The sequence below is a fragment of the Hipposideros armiger genome, unplaced genomic scaffold (genome assembly GCF_001890085.2).
Source record: "Hipposideros armiger isolate ML-2016 unplaced genomic scaffold, ASM189008v1 scaffold_65, whole genome shotgun sequence".
In the NCBI taxonomy this organism is placed as follows: Eukaryota; Metazoa; Chordata; class Mammalia; order Chiroptera; family Hipposideridae; genus Hipposideros; species Hipposideros armiger.
This window is the reverse complement of record NW_017731415.1, coordinates 1467565-1488639: the sequence shown is the minus strand read 5'-3', so window position 1 is coordinate 1488639 and position 21075 is coordinate 1467565. Positions and strand designations below refer to the sequence as shown.

Below are 21075 nucleotides of genomic sequence, written 5' to 3'. Positions count from 1 at the left end.
AAGGCAGTGTCACTGGCCCTCATATGTGGGATCCGAACCGGGGCCCTCTGGTGTTCCAAGCCAGTTCTTAACCGCACCACTCGGCCGGCCCAATATAATTATAATTCTTTTAAAAGGTTAATTTAAAAGGTAAAAAAATGCTTCTATGTTGCATTTTTTTAAATTATTGAATTTCGAATAGTATCTTGCATTTCGAATACATGAAACTATGTAAAATTTATTAACAGAATGTATTAATGGAATATATTAAATTATGTAAAAAAATGTTTAAAACCTTTAGGTTTACAACAAACTATGCTTTCAGGTCTAAACAGCTGATACAGCTTTCTAACTGGACAAATTATCTTTCTCTTCATGCCTAGTGAATGACTCTTGTCAAAGTATTTCCAGATATGGTACCCTCCTCACTATTATCCTGTTTTACAGAACAGCTCCCTTTTTTCCTCATCTCCTGACAAATAAATCCAACATGGTTGGCTGACTATCACATGTTTAAGTTTTTGTCGACAATTATCTTTAAACATGGTTGCCTCATTGTCATCGGAAGAGCATTTTTAGTGCTGAGGTCTTGCTCTCCTCCTGGTTCTTTCAGGGAATCTTGACCCCACTGATCCCACCCTGGGAATGTGAGGCCAGATGTCAAAGTAGGGGACAAAAGCAATATGCTAGAGCTCGTGACTGTGCCAATAGCTGAGTCCTTTGGTTTGACAGTTGGCTCTTCCAAAAAGGCCAGCTCAGCATCATCAAGCTCTCACCCCATTGCCCCTCCAATGCTGAAGGACTGGTGGGTACAGGCAGAGGGGAGCAGAGGGAAAGGAGCTAGTCAGATGGAAAGAGGCAGCTGTGTGTGACCCTTGGGGACATCTCTCCATTCTAAGTTCAAAAAGACCCCATCAGCAGAAAGGAGCAGATGGGAAAGTCTCTAGGAAGCAGTCAGCAGAGTGCATGCTTAAATCAAGATCAAAAATTGCTGCAATCTAAATACACACATGCATGCAAGTTCCTAAGAGGACCAGTTCTGTACCCCAGCCAGCCCTTTTCCACTGGCCCTTTTCAGGCCAACTTATGGGCTTTGCCACTTCCAAAATAACTCCCAATCTCAAATAAAAATATACCTTGCCCCAAGAAATTTCATTAACAGAAAACCTCTCTTCCAGGGTTCAATCTATTTTTGTTTGCATGACTCCCTTTGTCAAATCTGAGTGTGTACATAGGTACTAAAGTGCTAGAATGGGGGTTAGGAAATCGGCTTTTTCTACATCTTATTACATATTGTTCAGTAAGCCTGAGGCATTGCGCAAAATACGTATTCATTCAACAAGTATTTTCTGAGCACCTACTATGCACCAGGTATAGTCTAGGTGCTCAAATACATCCATGAAGAAAAGAAAAAAAAGATTATAATTGTAGTGGAACATTTCTGCATAAAGGAATCATCTTCAGAACTGAGAATTCCTAGAAAATCAGATTGCTAAATTTCTTAGAAATAACACAATAAAATATACCCAGGCATAGAACCTTATGTGGAAGTTAATAAAATGAGTGGATAAGGGCACGGACTGTGGAATCAGGTTTTGGAGTTCAAATATTGGGTCTTCTCTGAGTAATTAACCAGCCCAATAAAAGAAAAGACCTAAATATGCTTGTTTGTTTGTTTGTTTGTTTGTTTGTTTGTTTTTAGCTGAGCCATCCTGCTACCTGTTGGCAGCTCAGCGGCTGCTCAGCTCGGGCTGGACTCGAACCACTGTTGCTCAGAGCTCAAACTCTTGAGCGAGCTCTTAACCAACTGAGCCACTTGGCCAGCCCAAGACCTAAATATTCTGACATAAGAAGAGCCCTCTTCTTGTCCTAAAAACATCCAGTTTATAGTACAATGAAAACCATGATTGACAGGCCCCATTCATATATAAAGAGCTTTCTAAAAAAAAAAAAAATTTTTTTTTAATGGGCGGCTCAAATATGAGCATAGAGCCTAATATCTACAAACATTTAGGGATATCTAACATGAAAGGAGGCCAGAATGAACAAACAGGAAAAAAAATAACACTTCAAAGAAAGAAATATGGAGAGTGAAGAAAACATCAATGAAAAAATTAAAATGTTAGCATTAATATCCTCAATGAAATAAGAAAAATTATACCCATGAAATAAGATTAGGTGCTATAAAAACTTCAAAAAGAAAAAAAAACCTCTTTAAAAATTAAAAATTATAGAAAAATTATGAATGCCATAGAAGCTTGAAAGATAAAATAAATCTACCAGAAAACAGAACAAAAAAACTGAGATGAGAAATAGGGAACATAGACTAAAAAAAAAAAGAAGCGGTTCGGGAAATTTATCACCTCAAAAATAGCAGCTAGAGAAATAAAGAGAACAAATAAGATAAAAGGAAATCAGATAAATAATTCAAAACATTTCCCAGAAATGTAAGACCACTAAATACACAACACAATGGAAAAAAAACAGACTCTCACACGAAGGCATACTCTCATGAAATTTCTCAGTTAATTTCTCTGAGATTAAATAATTTCAAGAAAAATGTGTATTTTGTACAATGATCAAGAACCAAAAGGCTTCAAGTTTCTCAAGAACAGAAGATATTAGATGCTTCAAAACTGAGAAGGAAGATAATTTGCAACTTTTTATCATCTCTAACCAAGTTATCTATTAAGTGCCAGGGTAGAATATACACTTCTTCAGATATGTAAGTTCTCAAAAGTGTGCTTCCCGTGTATCTTCCCTCAGGAGGTTACTGGAGGGTGTGCTCTTTCGAAGCCAAGGTGAAAATGAAGTAAGAGGAAAACTCAGGACCCTATAAGAGGGGATCTGACACAAAGACACTAAGAAATGATCTCCAAGGACGGTGCTGCAAGGAAATCAAAACACGACAGCTCTGAGGCAAGTCCAGAGAACAACTAGACCTCTGTGAAACAAATCAGAATTCTGTGGAGAAAAGTTCTTCAATGAAAAGAAACTGACAGACAATCTAATGTACTGGGAGGAGATTTAACAAATGGATAGAAACTTTTGGTTTAAATAGGTGATAAGTTTACAGGACCTACAGAAACAACAATAACAAAAACAGTCAGCGATTATTATTTGAAGAAGAGAATGACTAATTTTTAAATTATGTTCACCTATAACTTTAATAAAAATAAAAATTTAAGTTTATAAAGTGTTTATCTCACTTCCTGGCATATAGTAAGTACTCAAAGGATTTAGACACTATTAATAATGATGATTTTAACTATACTGTACATACATATATGTCTCACTCCCAATGTCTTCTTTTACTAACGGCCTCAGACAAGTTTCTTACCCAAAGCCTGTTTCCACATATGCAAAATGGGAATAAGTACAATTATAGTAGCCTTTAGAGAAAAATTTTATAAGCCATAATCCTTGGTATACAGTGAAAATATTGATCTGTCTGTATTTGCATGTAAACTATTTGAGTATGTTTCATTACCTGAAAGATGAAATCCTAATTTCAACATATTTAACACTAAGAGGATAGAGATACATACTGGCTGAATATAAGAACTGCAGCGATTCTGAATGTTTACTTAATCAAAGACTTTTGGCATTAAGACTGAAAATGGCTGAACAGCCTTCACAGTATCACAAAAAAAGATCAACGAAATATTAGGGAATGACTAGATAGGCTAGGAGACCAAAATGAAACTCCAAGATAAAGGATAAGCAGAAAATTTGTTAAAAGAATATACTGAAAATTAGAAGAATAAAACGCCTTGGCAAGCATCAAATAAAAGTCGTGCATATAAATGATGAGTAAGCTGTAAAAAAAGGTGGATGGGCATAACTTAAGAAATGTGTTACAGCTGTGAGTTCTACAGTTGACTTGAATCCTGTCCTCTTGCACAGACCTCTCACTCCATCTAACAGATACGCCTTTCTTCGTAAAGGGTGTTTTCTATGGCCTTGACCTTGGCAATAACCATCGCCATGTTAAAGGGACAGAACAGACGGAATGCCTTCTGAAGCTGGGACAGAGTTATCTGCTGCCCTCTCAAGATCTCCCATCAGTGCCCTCCGTCAGTGGGCATCTGTACCAAAGAACGAGATTGATCGTTGTGCTTACCCACATTTACCATACACAAAAAAGAGGGGGAGAATAATAAAATGCATTAATATTTTATCAGCCTCTCAACAACCATTTAGATTTGCTAGGAGGACTTAAGCAGGTACTCCAGGTACAGCAAGTTACTTATACAAAGCCCAGAGGGCAACGTGAACTTTCCCTCGGGTGATCTCCTGGGAGTATCGGAGTTGGCCAAGTTGTTTTAGTGGCAACAGAATAGACACTGAACTCATCTGAACTTGGGTTTTAATTCTTATTTCAACATGTATCAGCAGGTGACCTTGGGGAAATTACGTAATCTCTCTGCACCTTCATTTTTTTCATGTAAGAAACAGAGATAATATTAATAACCATCTCATGGGATTATCGTGAACAGGTAGGATAGTCAAAATAAACAGTTATCAGTGTGGCCAGGACCCCAAGCCATCAGAACACTCATTGTAATCACCAGCTAGTAGATTGGTTCCAGGATATACTTACTGGCTAAAGAGCAACCCCAGCCAGCAGCTAACATCAATGAGTGTCTAATAAATATTGGCTATTGTTATTCTTAGTTTCTTATCTGTGTTTTTATGATTTTTCTTTCAATGGCGAATATGAACAGTTTTCATCCCCAGAAAAAAAATGTGTTTTAAAATATTACTTTAATATAACCATTTAGAAGATATACTTATGGAGAATTAAGGAAATACTGGATGAGAAAAAAAAAAAAAAGGAGGACACTTAACTCTTGTTACTTGAGCCAAAGAATAGGCACCTCCAGAAAACTGCAAGACCCCACTCTGGCTGCCTTCACCCATAATTTAAGAAAAAAAACTTCTTGACCCTTTTAGAACATTCCATTTGCAAACCCCTTCAAAGCAGGCACTGTGTCATCCCTTCCAATCTCAGCAGCAAGGATAGAAGCGGTCATGAAAAGGCTCAAGCTACAGAGTTCTGTATCTGACTCTGCCACTAATAAGTTCTGTGACCTTGGGCAAGGGAACCCTCACGTCCTTATTTATGATGTGAGGGAACAAAAGAGCCTGTTTCAGCTGCCAGTGGGTCGGCAGTGGCTCACATGAAACTGTATTTTCGGAAAGCGCAAACGGGATGGAGGGCCAGGGCGGTATGATTTCAAAGATGAGGGCCTTGGGGGGAGCCCCAGCAAACATGCGGGTGCCAAAGCTACCAGCTATTGAGTTTCAATTAAGGAACCCTGGCCAAGCAAAGCAGGTCAGAGGGAGGCAGGCGGATCATGGGGTTGTAGAGAGGTATTCAGCCGGTAATAGAGTGTGCAGCAGCCAGGGAAAATCTCTCCCCCTTACCATTAGAATCGGGGACAATGGCCTCAGCAGCCTGGAAACCTAAATCTTAAGGCCTTTGAAATTGAAAGGGGGCTGGAGACAGGAGAAGAAAATGGAGAGCATGTTCTTGGGTTGGCAAAACGGTGAAGCAGGCCCAGTTTATTTTCAGCATCTTTTCCACCTTTCCTTTCTGACATCACCCCTACTTGCCGTGGTTTTTCTGATACTTCAGACCCACAGTGTAGGATTGGCGTCCTTGTGGTGCCTGCTGGTTGGCCTGGGCACCCAAACCCTGCTGTACCTGCAAGCACCCACCAAGGCCAAACCTCTGCAGAAAATGACTCATGTTCCAAAATTATACCCTCCCCCATTTGAGAATTAGAAATTCTCCTATTCCATCCTTGTGCTACCTGGAGCTAGGCATGACAAAATAAACGAATATACAAGAAACGGTCAATGACCCCTATGTTCTTATAGGTCATCCTTAAAAATTTTTTTGAGACATAGTAATTGACGTAAGGGTATACTAGTAGGTTATCCTTTAATAGCCCAATTTTTAAAGAAAATTCTGAAGATGATGGCTTAATCCAGTATTCCCCAAAGTGCCCTAACTAGGAAATTGGATGGACATCTTTTGTTTTTTGTCAAATTTCAGCTCTGCCACTCACTAGCTGCATGACCATAGTGAAGTGACTTAACCTTGCTGTGATCCTTTATTTATAAGAGAGATGACAATGGTGCCCACCTCATAGGGTTGATGTGAAGATTAATGAGTTAATATATGGTAAGCAGTTAAAACAGTGCCTATCACAAAGGACAGGTGTCAACATTTTTTTGTTATGCGTTTTACAGTTAACAACACTCCTTATCTGCACCATGTACCACCCACCCCTTCCAGAAAGGACAGCATTTTCTCCAAGAGATAATACATCTAAACTCCTGATAGCCCTTGCTTAACAGTTAGTTACCCTTTCATTTTTTTTTGTATCTTCAAAATCTCTCTCCACTGTGGCAATTCAGTCTATAAACACTCTCAAATGTTTCCTAGCTTTAAAAAACAAAACAAACAAAAAAAAAACTTCCTTTGAGCTTGTTTGCCATCTAGGTAAGGCCATTTGTCCTCCTTCTTCCAAATCCTCACCATGTTTACAACTCCTGGACCTTCATCTCTCTTTTTTACAACTACTTCTCCCTTCTTTCCACTTCGATATACAGTAATACCTTGGTTTGTGAACATAATTTGTTCCGGAAACAAACTACTCTTATTGCAAGACATCGCTCGTTTACCAAGTTAAAATGTATTAGAATTGTTTGATCGTCTTGCGGAACACTCGCAAACCAAATTACTCGCAATCCAAGGTTTTGCTGTATGTCCTTCTTTGCAGTCCTATACGTGTGCGTCCAGAGTAGCTTCCCCATCACCTGTTTAATCTTTGCGTTACTGTACTATGGACTTGCTACCCCATTTCATCAGGACGCCTTTACTACTTGCCAAACCCACGGGCATTTCCCAGCACCCACCTTGCTGGCTGTCTCTGTGCACCAGGCGATGCTGACACACTCCCATCTGAAATGGTTCGCCTACTACCTGCCTCACCTCATCCCTGGAACACCGCAGTTGCCTGGCACTCGTTCTCCCACAGGGAGAGCTCCCTCTCTCGCCCACCTATTCTCTCACCTTAGCTGCTTGTGCCGAAAGGTGTGAGAGGGACACCACGTGACCCTGTGGGAGAAAGGCATTCCAGGAGGGTAGAACAGCATCAAGACAGGAGTGATTCCAGGGACGCTGTGAGCCCAGCAAACAGCAGCTCGCTGGGCTCCCCAGTGTCAGGGAAGATGCCTAAGGAAAAGGGGCAGGAAATCAGCTGGAACCAGGAAGGCAGTGCCGTTCTGGGGGGTGGGGGGGTGGGGGGACTCTGGGGGGACTCTCATGCTAACGAGGCTGGACTTGATTTTAGTGGCAGTGGGGAGCCCCTGCAGAGTTGGGAAAATTATGTACCTGCCACACCCTGATCCTAAACAATCCCAAATCTACCCTTTTGTTCCCTATGAAAAGTTTCTCACAACCGCTCCTCTGTGTTTCTCTTTTCCATTATTATCTTATTATTCCTTGTTTTCTCTGTCTTTCCAAACCTTCCATCGCTGTTAATTCACTCTTAAAGAAAAAAGTCCACAAGGGTCCAGGGCGGTGGGAGGTGGCTGCTGTGGGGCTCGCAGCCCCCCTGACTGAACGCCATCACAAGCCTACCCCCTGGGTGTCTGTACTTTCTTCACTGGGATACAGTTACAAGCCTTGAATCTCTGACTCAACCACAAGCCCCACAGGACAAGTTCATGGCCTTCAATTCTTTCAAATCGCTCAGTGCTGCTCACAGGGCTTAGCTGAGGCGCACCAGGAATACTTATCATCCAAATAAAAGTGAAAGGCACGCTCTCTTGTGCTGGGCACACAAGTACATTTATAAAGCAACAGTAATAATGAAAATCCAGTGACCTGGGGCTCCTCACAAAGAGAGAGGCAAAATTGTAGAGAGCCAATATCAAGATTAACACCTTATTAGAAATTTAGAGTGGTTACCAGAGGGTAAGGGGGGAGGGGAATGGTAGATGAGAGTAAAGGGGATCAAATATATGGTGATGGAAGGAGAACTGACTCTGGGTGGTGAACACACAATGTGATATATAGATGATGTAGTACAGAATTGTACACCTGAAACCTATGTAACTTTACTAACCAGTCACCCCAATAAACTTTAATTAAAAAAAAAGAAACTTGATCTAACAACTTGAAAACATTTTCCCTATTGTAGAGCCTGATTAAGTAATGTTTTGCTTTATTATAATTTATTTTCCTTAAATTACCAACATTTCCAAAAGATAGCTAGTAAAGCAGAGCAAAACCACTAAACTGAAACAAAAGCAGATAGTGAAGAAAGCCAGGACCCTGGAATACGGCAAGGTTGGCAGCAGAGCCCGGGTCCACCATGAATTAGCTGTGTGGCCTTGGGGAAACCTCTTACCTTCTCTGGACCTCCAGTCTCTCAGTTACGGGATGGGGAAACCACCTATCCCTCTGCCTCATGAAAACTAATGTTTGGAGAGTGGCTATCAAGAGGCTGGCTCAGAGCAGGCAAAACCTAACATCAGTGCTCAGCTTACTCAACAAATAGTCGCATGCCTTCTATGTGCCAGACACGGTTGTAGGCATGGGAGATGTGTCAAAGAATAAAACAGTCAAATGCATGTTCTCATGGAGCTCATCCGTAGCCCCTGTGAAAACAGAATGAAAGCCCCAGTCCTTTCCCCATGAAAAAATACACATCAAGCCCATCAGTTGTGCATCCATTTGTAAGGGCATCAAGGATCCCATAAAATCTTCAGTCCCCTTTTGTGATCTCAGATTAAGAACCCTGCCCCTATACCAGTGTCTCCCAAATATGTTTATTCAGAACGACTGAGGGCACACGTTTCCAATTTGTGAAAACATGCCACTCGAGGCGGCGAGTAGGAATGTGGATGTTTCAAACACCCAGGAGCACCTCACCATTAAGGAATCGCTCCCTAAGCAGAACTTAGCACCCCTGCTTTTCCTCAGCTGACCCACCACATTATAGGAGCACAAATCAAACCCTACTAGAGCCTGGCACACATTAGGTCCTCCATAAATAGTTGTGAATGTAAAGCAGAGACTATTTGCCTCTAAGCTACAGGAAGTCAAGGCTATCCCCACAAAAAGCTTCCTAGATGGCTTTCTCACTGAATGTCAGTCTTATAGTTTATCCAGGCGGAAACAGTAAACCACCACAATGTCAAAAGGCTAAGGTTTCTTAGAAAGCAGAATAGAAACAGAAAGTAAGAGTTCGGGTATCAGAAAGTAACTGACGCACCCCTGGTGCTGCTCTTGGAGACAGAAGGGGAAAAACAGGGTGATGACTCAGCCAAGGCCGGGGTCGCACGTCCATTTCTTGGCTACTGGTTGCTCTCTCCTCCACCTATAAACCCCTGGTCATCAAGGGGGAAACAAGAAACTGCACACAAAATCAACTGAAAAGAACATCTACGGAAGCCCGGCTCACAACATCATACCTTCACTCCACGTGATGCACAGACACCTTCTCCAAACAAGAGACTCTCCCTCGAACATCGTCCAGTTAAGGCAACCATGCAGCCAGGAAATCTGCATCAACCCCAAATTCAAATATTCCATCCCATGGTCCCACAGACCAGCAGGAAATCCTGGAAATCCTCGTGGGTCCGCACCCAAATTATACCTTTGAGTCTGCCTTTTGCATGTGGAAGCAACGGCAAACTCTGCCATCAGGCCCTACACCCAATTTGTGGCCGAATAAAATGTGGTCATACAGGTGACCCAAGCACTGCTCCCGCTGTGCACAGGGACAGTAGATGAAACACCCAGCTCCCAATCAGAATCGCACAGGGCTGCAAGACAAACCTGGCCCCTGCCATCCTCAGACTTTAAATCACACAGAAAGAGAGTCAACTAACCTTTCCTTAGGCTTCGCAAAATGAAGTCCATAACTCCCCTTGGCAGGCAAGACCAATTCCTCTCAAGGCAGGTAAGCTGCCCCCAGTCCACCCCGCGCTGGTTAAACTCACCTTCTGTGGCCTCTCACACATGGCCTTCCCTTTCCTGTCTTCATGTTCTTGCCTCATTTTCTCCAAGGCAAGCCCCCTCTCATCTGTACTGCTTGAGTTACCTGGCTTTCTGCCGCTGCCACTGCCGCCTCCAGTGCCACTGCCTCCACCACCACCACCACCACCACCACCACACACAAACACACACACACACGCACACATGCACAAATCAATATCCAGAACTTGATGACCAATGCTGGTGTTATTACAGAAGGGAATTTAACAGCTTTCTTCGGGAGGCAAACTCAGCTGCATTCCTAGGCTGTCTCCACGCTTGAAGTCCTGTCTAACCTGGAAACCGGTGTACGCATTTGTCACAGCTGTAGTGTCTATTCTTTTATAATGAAGCTCAAGAAACCCACTTCTGGAAAATATTTCTTTCTAATCCCCTACAACTGCCTGCATAGTCTCTGCTAATTACTTCTCTCACTCTTAATGGGTCCTTATTATCAGCAGATGATCAATCGGGAGGGGGGGGAATCCAAAATCGAGGAAAATACAGCAACTCTAGAAGATTGGCTGTTTCTTAAAAAGTTAAAACACACTATATGACTCAAAAATCCCACTCCTAGCTATTGATACAAGATAAATAACTTATGCTCACACACACACCTATATGCAACTGTTTACAGTGGCTTATTACACAATAACCAAGAACTGGAAACAATACAAATGTACTTCAGTTGGTGAATGGATAAACCGTGACACATCCATTCAATGCAATACAAGAGGACTCATTTAACAATACATGCAACAATGTGGATGAATCTTAACTGCAGTACTCTAAGTGAAAGAAGCCAGGCTCAAGTGGCAACATAGTATCTGAAACACTTACATGACATTCTGGAAAAAGCACAAGTATAGGGAACGAATTCCAAGCAGTGGTTAGGGGCTGTGGATAAAGAGAAGGGGCACAAGGAAACTTTTGGGGGTGTAGGAATTGAACCTGATTGTTGTAGTGGTTACAAGACTGAATTCATGGTACATGTTTGTCAAAACACAACTACAAATGGTGAATTTTACTGAACGTAAATCATACTTAACCCAAATTTCAAACTTTTAAAAATACTAATAGAGAACAAGGAGAGAATACTTGAAATAGGGATTCAAGTTTCAAAATCAATAGTAATACAGATCAAATGATATTGTATCTTGCAAAGAGAAACAGTATATTTCCTATTTGACCAAAATTCAAAAATTATAAATCTGTTAACTCTTGGAACAACAACAACAACAAAAATCAACTTTTAAATGTTATATAACTTCCACAATGAAATTTATGTCAGCAGGACAAAACATTTTTTTCATTACACGTTTGACTTTTCATAGACCATTTATAAAGATCATTTTCCCCCCAAATTGTTTCAGGGGATCACTTTTCACCAGACTTTTAATCCTTAGATGGTCTTAATAGTTTCTTTTGGTGCTTACCAAGTCAGCATCTTAGGTCAACTTTCTCTTCTTTAAAGGTTATCTGGCCTAACTCAGCCAGATCTTAATTGGGTCATGGCTGTAGGATTCCATCGGTTTTCCGATGTCACTTATATAGAGTCCATGAAATTTTTCCTTCTTTGAAAGATCTGAAATGTCCCTTTGCAATCAGTTTACATGCATGCTGTACTGTATAGTTGGGTGATTATCAGACCATCAGAGAGAGCCCGGCCTACAAAATTACGAGTGCTAAGTGTCAAGCAAATTTTTGGAAAGGAAAATTTATTTAAGAGATGAGTCCTTACAAATATATTCATGTTATAATAACTTTTCCTTCCCTGTTACCTCAAAGCTGCAGGGAAATCAGCTAACTAACAAATCAAATAATACATTTAAAAATGAGGACCCTCATATTTTACCAATTACTTTTTGTTGGTTTTATCCCAACTCCGAAAACCTATACTCCTTCACTGAGCGTCTACCAGTATATCAGACACTGGATCACCATGAGGCCATAAAAATCACTTACTTTCTGAAGTGCGGCAGGAAGACAGAGACAGACAGCATCATCGCCACCCATCTTGTCTAACTATTGAATGTTTATTGAGCAACTACCAGAATGGGTCCTAAGAGCTTCACTGGTACTAATATAATAACCCTCTCAACATGCTTATGAGGTCATTACTATTAACATCCCCATTTGATAGCTGAGCAAAGGAGTCTCCAAGATTTTCAGTGACTTGCCCAGGCTCACACAGCACATTCTTGGCAGAGCTGGCGTTTCACACACAGTCTGGCTGCAGAGCTCGTACATTTAAAGGCAGTGCTGTGAGTGCTACAGACCCCACAGGAGCAAGTGCCCGAGCCCAGTCTGTGTCTCAGCTCTCCAAGTCAGCTGCAGCTCTGAGGTGCACACCCCATAGCCAGTCCACACCACTGTCAGATCATGGAAGACCAGTGTTCTGTGCAGGAATATCCCCAAACACATTCCATAGCAGCATGAGCAGCCGAGAAGCCAAGGGACTGAGCTTGCCAGCTGGCGGCCCCAGTGCCCTTGGAAAAAGGCTGGAGGCAGCGAGGAGGCCACCCCTGTCACCTGCCAGCGGCCACCCCTTTGTGCTCTTCACGTGGGGAACGGAGCTGTACAAGCAGCTTCTTGCACCCACACTTCAGGAAAATCAGACTAAATATAGCCAAGTGCTCTCCCATGAGCCAGCTCAGAGCTGGTGGTGCTGCTACATTCCACGTCAGAAAACTGGGGGGTGCGGGGGGGGGGAAGAATCAGCTTGATGCACAGGAAAGCAGCTTTCTTTCTTGCTCCTGAGGTTTCAAAAGGACCATGTACAAGATCCAACTGGGCTGTGGGGAGTGCTGAAGGTTTGGCCGAGCAGCTAATGGGGCCTGTAGGAAAAGGCATGTACCAGGCATGACTTAAGAGCATCCTCATTGTCCCGCCCATAAAGGGCTCAACGATCTCAACACCAGGACTTGGTGGGGGGAAAAAAACCCATCAGGTAGAACCTCTTCTACATACACCGTTTTTTATGCCCTTTCCCCAAGCCCCCCCCCCCATCAATATCCTACTAAAAGCTCCCGCCAATGCTCCTCCCGTGGTTAGGCGTTCGCCATCCAGCTCAGTACTCAATGCTCCATTTGTTCTCCGACCTCCCACATTATGTCACTTGGATTTGTATTTAGCTCTTAATATCATCCAGCCCAATCTGCTTCTGTGTCCTTCACTGAAGTGGGGGTGGGGGGGGAGCAGAATGGGCCAAGCTCCCTCCTTTATCAGATTTCCCCCAAGTCTAGATTTCCTTGCACACAGGCAGTATGCCACTGCTTATCAACAGAAAATGCAAACCCTGCCTGAATGCCAGTGGGAGCGAGTTTGCAGTTTCCCCCCTCTTTCTCCGAAGTAATAAATGCACGTCTTCCACTGAACTCCCCGGAGTTCAAGGACCAGCCTCAGATCCCTGGCTGCCGCTCCTGTAACAGGTCACCACAGCACCTACTGTGACTCAGCATCTCAGAACCCAGCTACACCGGCAAAGGTTCCACACAAGCTCCCCTTCTGAGCACCAGCCCTGGTTTCTTCTGGGCGTATGGATACCGCAAGGCAGGTCAGAAGGAAAGGGTGGGCTGAAAGGAATGAGTAAGGCTGGGCCTGGCAATGCCACAGCAGGACGAGACGGACGCCCTGTCGGGACTGGCTGAGAGGTAGGTCCTCAGGAAGACAGGGGAGTGGCGGGAACCACTGCACAGGGTGGGAGGCCTCACTCCTCACTCGTCACTAGGCAGGAAGTTTCAGTCATGGGCTTCTAGTCACCACCCCCAGGTCCTAAAACAGTGATTCATAGATGCTGTGGGTGCAGGAGGGTCAGGTCTCATGGGCTAAAGAGCAAAGTGAAAATCAGAAAAAGGGAAAAAAGGACCTTTGGTGAGAAGCGAAATGGACGAGAATGGGGCAGCAGTTAGCTAAACGATAACACTGCGACACTGATAAATACCTGGTGGGAAACCTGTCCGGAACCCCGCTGCCTTTACAATACCTGCTCTGTGCATGAACACACCTGGGAGTTCTCCTGAGAGGTAGGAGGGGGTGCTGTGGAAAGCAAAAAACACCTATAATCCGACCATCACTTCACTATTTCCTTCATTCCTTCAACAAGCTTCCCGCTGGGTCTACCATGAGCCAGGCATGAGACACGTCACGTGTCCTCGGAAAGCACCCCTGAGTAGAAGAGGTCCGTATGAATGGTGCTCTCAACAAGGAAATGCAGTTAGAAAAATGTAGGCGTGCCAGCACCAGGACAGCCATTTTCCTCTTTGCTTCATGTGTCATACGAGGGGAAATCCACGAGAACAGCACCTGTGGTCTCGCTCCCCTCTCTCATGGGCTGGTCTCAGAAAAGGAGAAGACAGTGATTAATGTGCCAGGAACAAAGCCTAGTGGCTCGGACAGCTCTCCTTCCTGTTAGGTCCCGCCCATGTTCTCTCTGCTCTCTGTCTGTCAGTGTTCCAGTCAGGTCCTCCTGAGAGGGTAACTTCACTGATGGGCTATAATAATGGCAAGTCCACTTGATCATCGAATCCAAAGTTAGGAACAAATAACCCATGTGGCTCTGTCATAATGAGGACGTTTCTGTCTCCTTTGGTGACTCTCTGTGACTCAGTTCTGAATTCAAGCAGGGCCATCATTTCCAATGCTTCTCTTTGTTACAAGTGTCTAACATGTTTGCCCCTTTTCCCAGCCACTGTTGTTATTATTTATCCTTACAATAGTTTGGTGATGAACAGTTTGTGTTTTGGGTTTTGCTTTGTTGTTTTTTTCTCTTTTACAGGAAAAAAAAACAAACCTGTAGAATCTTAGCATCAAATGACTCATCAGAGGCCATTTGAGAAGCCAATCGGTGCACTTAGGATGGGCAATTCAGGTTTCCTAACACGATGCCATTTAGAATGCACAGCCTTCCATCTGAAATCTTGGGGGCGGGCAATGCTGAATAATGGAGATCATTTCTCTGCCACATAAGAGGGGCTATTCCATTAGATCTGGAATAGAAACACTGTGTACCATATTCATCCCCACTTACTTATCCAGCTCTGAAGATAAGCAAGGAGAAGCCCTGGGAACAAGAAGTAGGAATCCCCTTCTTTTGCTTTGGGGTACATATACCTCCTTCATGAAACAAGTCCTGGGGTCCTCTAAGGGCCGGGCACCAATCTAAGAATAGGCAAATCCAACACAGTCCCTGATGCAGCCACTGTTTTCTTCTCCCTGTTTAATACTGCATCCCACTGCTGTTAGGAAACATTGCCTCAATGGACTTAATGGTCTCTAAGGTCAATCCATGGAGAATGGACTACCCTGGGTTTCTATTTTACTCCTCCCCAGCAGTCCTAGTTCTCCAGCTATTTGGGGTAATTTGATACAATTGGTTTTAAGGCAATGGATGCCAATATAATCCCAATCTGAATGCAGACCATCATGTGTTCTATGGCTGGCAAGCACAACCCTAAGAAACCCAGCTGCCCCTCAGCGTAAGGCATGGGTCAGGCTAGGGAACAGAAACAGGAGGCTGTAATGCAATTCAGAGGAGAAAACAGAAGTCAGGGTAGCTCTAAAACAATAAACAAAAGGGCACCTCTTTTTCATCTTAGACTCAAGCCTACAGGTTCAGCAAAATGAAGGAGCTCCCTACTTGTTCTGAACACTTTTACAAGTTCAAGCTTACTTTAGAAAACAGATCACATATTGCAAAAACCTAATCTGATACTACTTAGAAAAGGCAAGATACAAAATGTGCAAAACAGTATAGTTTTGATTTTTGTTTTGTTTTGAATGAGGAATAGGAGGGGGTACAGATAACATTTACTGAGGATCCATGTTCCAGGCACCCTTCTATAAGCCCTTTCCTTTATTTCATCCTCACAACTTTCCCAGAAAGTACATAGTGATGTACCCTTTCTATTCCCGATGCAGAAATTAAAGCTCAGATGTTAAGTAACATGCGCTACATTTCCTGCTCCAGTTCCTCTGGGAAAATTCCTTATTCTCCAAATCGGTGTTTCTCAGTGAGCTTGGGGACACTGGTTGTACTTGGTATTGGGAACTTCATCCAGGATGACCATGCACTGGCCCATGAGCACAAAAATACCAACAGCAGTTCCCAGTAGCAGTCCCTACATATCCCAAGCATGCCTTTGGAGGACAGCTCACCCTCAGATAAGAACCACTGCTCTAAAAGATTCTTTGAGTATCAAGGCAAAAGACTGAAGAGAGAGGCACATCCTTTAAAAGCCACCCCCCGACACACATACACCTTCAGATCTCTCAAGTCTGCTATTTTATGGCATTTGGACTCCTAAGAAAGCCCCATGCACCCCTATGGAGTCAGTTACAAAAGCTCCATGAATTTATTCCCCATGCATTCCATGAGCATTTATTGAGCACCTATTATGGTCCAGGTACCATGCTATTGGCTGGGAATATAAAGTCAAAGAGTGCATGGTTCCAAACCCCAAGGGGTTGCAGTCTTAAAATCTCATGAGAGATGGATTAAGTATGGTGTCAGTGTAGACGTAAGCACAGGTGATAGCTAGGGACGCTTAGTGCAGAAGACACCTCCCACAGGTAGGGCAGAGTGCTGGGAAGAGAGGGCTGGGACAGGCTTCCAGGGGAAGTGCAGTCTTCCCCGAGCCTTGAGAGACTGAATGAGAGCAGCCAGGAAGTGTCTGGTCCAGGCAGAGAAAAGTGCCTTGCAAAAACCAGAGAGAGGAATTATATTTCCAGTCAAAAGTTTAAAGTACTTCCTTCATTCTTCAAGTGGAGACCTCAGGATGATTCAAACCTGGGTTCTCCTGTTGACCAGAAAGGCACTTTAGCCAAACATGTCAACTAGAAAATGAAATAAGCTTTCCGCAGTCCATGTGTCTTTCCTTCCAAAGCCCTTGTTTTGTGAGGTATAATAACCCATCAGACAAGAAATATGACTAATTCTATACTTCTCCAGTGAGCAGGAAATTGTTTTCAAGTACATCATGGACTGGCAACCAGTGGGCATGTCCCTCACTGGGGACACAGAAAAAATGGGGGAAGAGCTGATAATGTCATTTGAGGAGGTAGCAGGGGGTTCGTAAATCACCTTACCCTTGACCTCAAGTTCAGGGTGAACTTCATTTATTTATTTTTTAAAACCTGAAGTCTTATTTCACCATCAACTATAACAATCAGAAAGCGAGATTCTCACCCTATTATATTACATGTGCATGGGAAAAAAAATTTATTGTAGAAAAGTCTTTGGCTGTTTGTTTTTCCAAAACCATATATGTTATCTATAATTTTAAAAAAAACAAATACACAAATAAATATGTTAGATGTGGTTACACAGATTTCTAGAAGCTGAGGATCTCTGAACCTGAGAGAGCCCAAAGCGAACAGTTTCCTGAGTTTTCATGGGCAGTGAGCACAGGAACTGGGCTGTTGCTGCCTCAGGTTAAGTAATTATCAAGAGCAAGAGTCTGATGAGTTTAGTTGCTTTCACCTGGGGCGGGGAGGGGAAAGCAAGCAAGTCCTATATGGTTCTTGCTTGCCTCCAGCCTGTAAGGAACAGGCTCATTTCCCCTTGGCACGAAGCCTGAAGCAACTGGCAGACATGCCATCTTTTTCCTAGCCCCCACCCCTTCCCCTCTGACCTGAGTCACACTCAGGAACCATAATTCTGTAGGTGAACTAGCTTCCCTTTTAGTCCCATGATCATCGCATTTAGTCAGGCAGGCACAGTAGGACCTCTAATTTGACATCACCACCATGTCTGGCCCACCCATCCCCCCTTCTAGAAATGACCCTCAACAAGAAAGTCGGTGTTCGCAGGTAAGAGAATATGAAATGAAAACTCAGGATCCCTCAGACACCGCCTGTCCCTGCTTCCAAACAGGAAGTTCACAGAAGGCAGGATTGTTGAGCCCAAACTGCAAAGCCAAAGGGCAAAATTATACCAAGAAAGAGGAAGGTGGTCTTCCAAGAAAAGAATTTACCCAAACCGAATAGGTTTGTTGTCCTTCTTATCCCTGGCCGATGCCATTTCGTTTCTGTAAACTTTGCTAACCCCGGGAGGGCAGTATAAACAGAGAGAAGTGAAGGGACACCTTCGCCCTCTGGGTACATCTGCTGCCACCCCTGTCGGGTGCACACGACGAGGGGCCCTCGACCCAATCGCAGTCCACGCTTCCAGGATGACGCACCTGGCCAGGGTCCTCTCCCACGTGTGGGGGCAAAGCGAGCATCCCCAGCCAGGTGGCCACCTGGCCGGCCACGGCCGGAGGAGGCAGCGAAAGGGGCACGTCGCGGCTGAGACCTCCTGCCTGCTTCTTCGGCTTTCCCCCCGTTTCCAGCACGTCGTTTCACATTAGGGACACCCTTCACCTCCAACCCTAAAGTCTTGCGCACCTACGGTGTCTTTCCAAAGCAACTGAATAAAACGCCTACTGGCCTTCTGTGGCTCAGGTGAGTGCCAAGAGGTGTAGGAGAAAAGGGCCCGCTCGCCACCACCCCCTTTCCTCTCCTCCCCACGCTCCCCAAGATTCACCAGGAATATGTGTATTGGGGTGCGCGGGTGAAGAGGGAGCTTAAAACGCCCGAGCGTCCCTTACCTTCCACAGCCATTCTCTCAGAGCGTCCCTAACGCATGCATAATTTTCCTGGCCGAGGTACTCCTCCTGCCCCGCGCTCCCCCCCTCCGCGCGCTCTCGCCTAAATATTCTGCGCTCATCTGCTCCAGGACCAACCTGCCGCGGTCACGCAAAGCGAGGCTGCCGGCTCCCAGCTCCGCGCAAGGCTGCCTGGGAAGTGTAGTTTCCTCCCTTCGCTCCGACCCGGGAAAGCACACCGAGTCCCCCCCGCGGAGCGCTCCCACCCTCCACACTCGGATGGCAGCTCTGGCTTCAGCTGGCCCACGCAAGGCAATACCTCCTGCGAGGGTCCCGTGAGCTGACCTGGGGCACCCCGGGAGATGGCAGGGACTACATTTTCACAGATGCCCTGCGCTGGGTTTCGTTCCGCGCTTAGAGTACAGACCCGTGATTGCGATCTGCGCTTCAATTAGAAGGGGATAAGCACCTGGCAGGGGTCTTGTGGGAGGCGAGAGGCGGCGGGGCTTGTGGTGTGGTCTCCTGAGCTCGTTTACTGGCCTCCTTGGCTCTCCCTTTTAGTGAGGAGAGCGGAGCCACCAGCCGGCTGCGGTTGTCCTCCTGGGCCAGAGAACCAATGCACAGAGTGCTGCTGAAACTTGTTCCTTTGCTCCCTGGGATGTTGAGGGGTTTGGGTGAATCCCGTCAAGTGATTAAGCTGATCTCCACGAGGTTCAGGTGGCTCACGCTTAGCATAGGGGTGGGGGGTGGCTTAATCATCCGAAACAGGCATCATCCCTAAGAGGTTATTAGGAGCAAAATCTAGGGACCAGGATTTCACCTGAGGATGTCAGATGATGGGAGCCATTTGTGCTTCCAAGGTAGGAAGCTTTTACAACAGCTTGCCTGGCCTGGGACCTGTGGGGCCTAATAATTAACAACACCTGAGAATTAGTGTTCTTGCAAATTCTGAAACAGTCCTAACTCCAGAGGCTGGGACTGCTCTGAGCGCCCAGAAAAAAGAGCGTCTCGTAGAGGGCAATTCCAGAGCTGGTAAATACTGATAAAAGTGACATCCCCAAATGATTTCTCCCTCCCCCGCGTGGAAACAGTGATGCAGTTATGGCTGGAGGAGGTTAGAGAATGGCTTTGGGAACAAAACTGACCCGGGACTGCAGTAACACTTTTAAAGGCCTTGAGCTCCGAAATGCATATGGTACCACCTCCTCCCAGCCCCCCAGCATTTCTGCCCCCTCATATATATATAACAAACAAAACTCTGGAAAATAACTCTGAGGAAGTGCAAAGATCTGATTGTTTCCATTATTATGACTACTTAGCTTTTTCTGTCTTGGTCAAATTTTTATTTTTGTTTTATGAACAATTTTGTTTCTCAGTGTGTACATTCACACCTGCTTTTCTTATCACTAAGTACGTACTTTAGTCCTTCTGTTGGTCAATATGGCTGCGTCTGAGTCTTTTAAAAAGACCTGTGCGCATCCATTAAATGTCCTTGGTGATTACATTAACTCTCAGTCCATAGAGCTTTGTACCAATCAAATCCAAGGCTTCCAGACTTTGGTAAAGAGAGGCCTGTTCAGTGAGATACAGTTGCCATGAGAAAAATAATTTTCTGACCACATATGCAACCAAGCATTCCAAAATCTGGAAAGAACTGAAATCCAGGTGTTTCTCTCCCTTCTCAAGTGTATAAAATCACCAGCATTCATTTCCTTAGATTGAATGAATGGAAAATAAAGTCATGGCATGGCAGATCATATCAATAGTTCTCAACCTTGTCTGTGCGTCAGCCTATCACAAAAACATTCCTAAGTCCCATCTTAGCGTCACAAAATCAGGATTTCTGAGGGTTTGTGTAGAGACACTTACGTTTTCAAACCCCACAGGCAATTCTAATCTGTAGCGAGGGTGAAAAACATTAGTTCACTTTCATGCTTTTAAGGATCTGGGTGATAGTAAAATGTAAAAGTCACTGAAATTCATTTTTAATTTAAAACCTCATTTCAGCTGAAGTCTTTAAGATCTTTCCCAATTGATATGCATTCCATTTTGAGTTTCATTTTTGTGTAAATGTAAATAAGATGTGAAGGAAACATTAGTTTAACCATATGAAATAGCCAATATTTAACTTTCTTTAACCTATAAATGGAACAGTTTTATGTGCCTCAACCTAATGAAGGATAAGCGGCAGTTCAGCAGGGGTTTTCAAGTCTGGCTGAATATTAGAATCAGCTTTGAAAAAAATAATAACAGTTCCCAGTAGATTGGCCAAAAGAAAAAGAGAAAATGCCAACTCTTGGCAAGATTATGGAGCAATAAGAACTCATATATACTGCTGATGTTGTGCAAATGGATACAAACACTATGGAAAACCATTTGGCATTTTAAGCTGAATATACGCTTATCCTGGACCCAGAAATTCCATCCCTAGATGTATACCAAATGGATATG

At 44.0% G+C, this 21075-nt stretch overlaps 1 protein-coding gene across 15 annotated transcripts in view; it reads right to left on the bottom strand.

Moving 5' to 3' along the window:
* The window catches only part of SAMD12 (sterile alpha motif domain containing 12), a 389349-nt gene extending 370584 nt beyond the window's left edge, over positions 1-18765 (bottom strand). For all 15 annotated transcript variants that reach the window (XM_019642108.1, XM_019642111.1, XM_019642113.1 and 12 more), the window contains exon 1: positions 18628-18765. In XM_019642108.1, coding sequence (XP_019497653.1) covers positions 18628-18640 — 13 coding nt within the window. In that variant the 5' untranslated portion in view covers positions 18641-18765. The remainder of the gene's footprint in view (positions 1-18627) is intronic.
* Positions 18766-21075: the final 2310 nt, after the last annotated feature.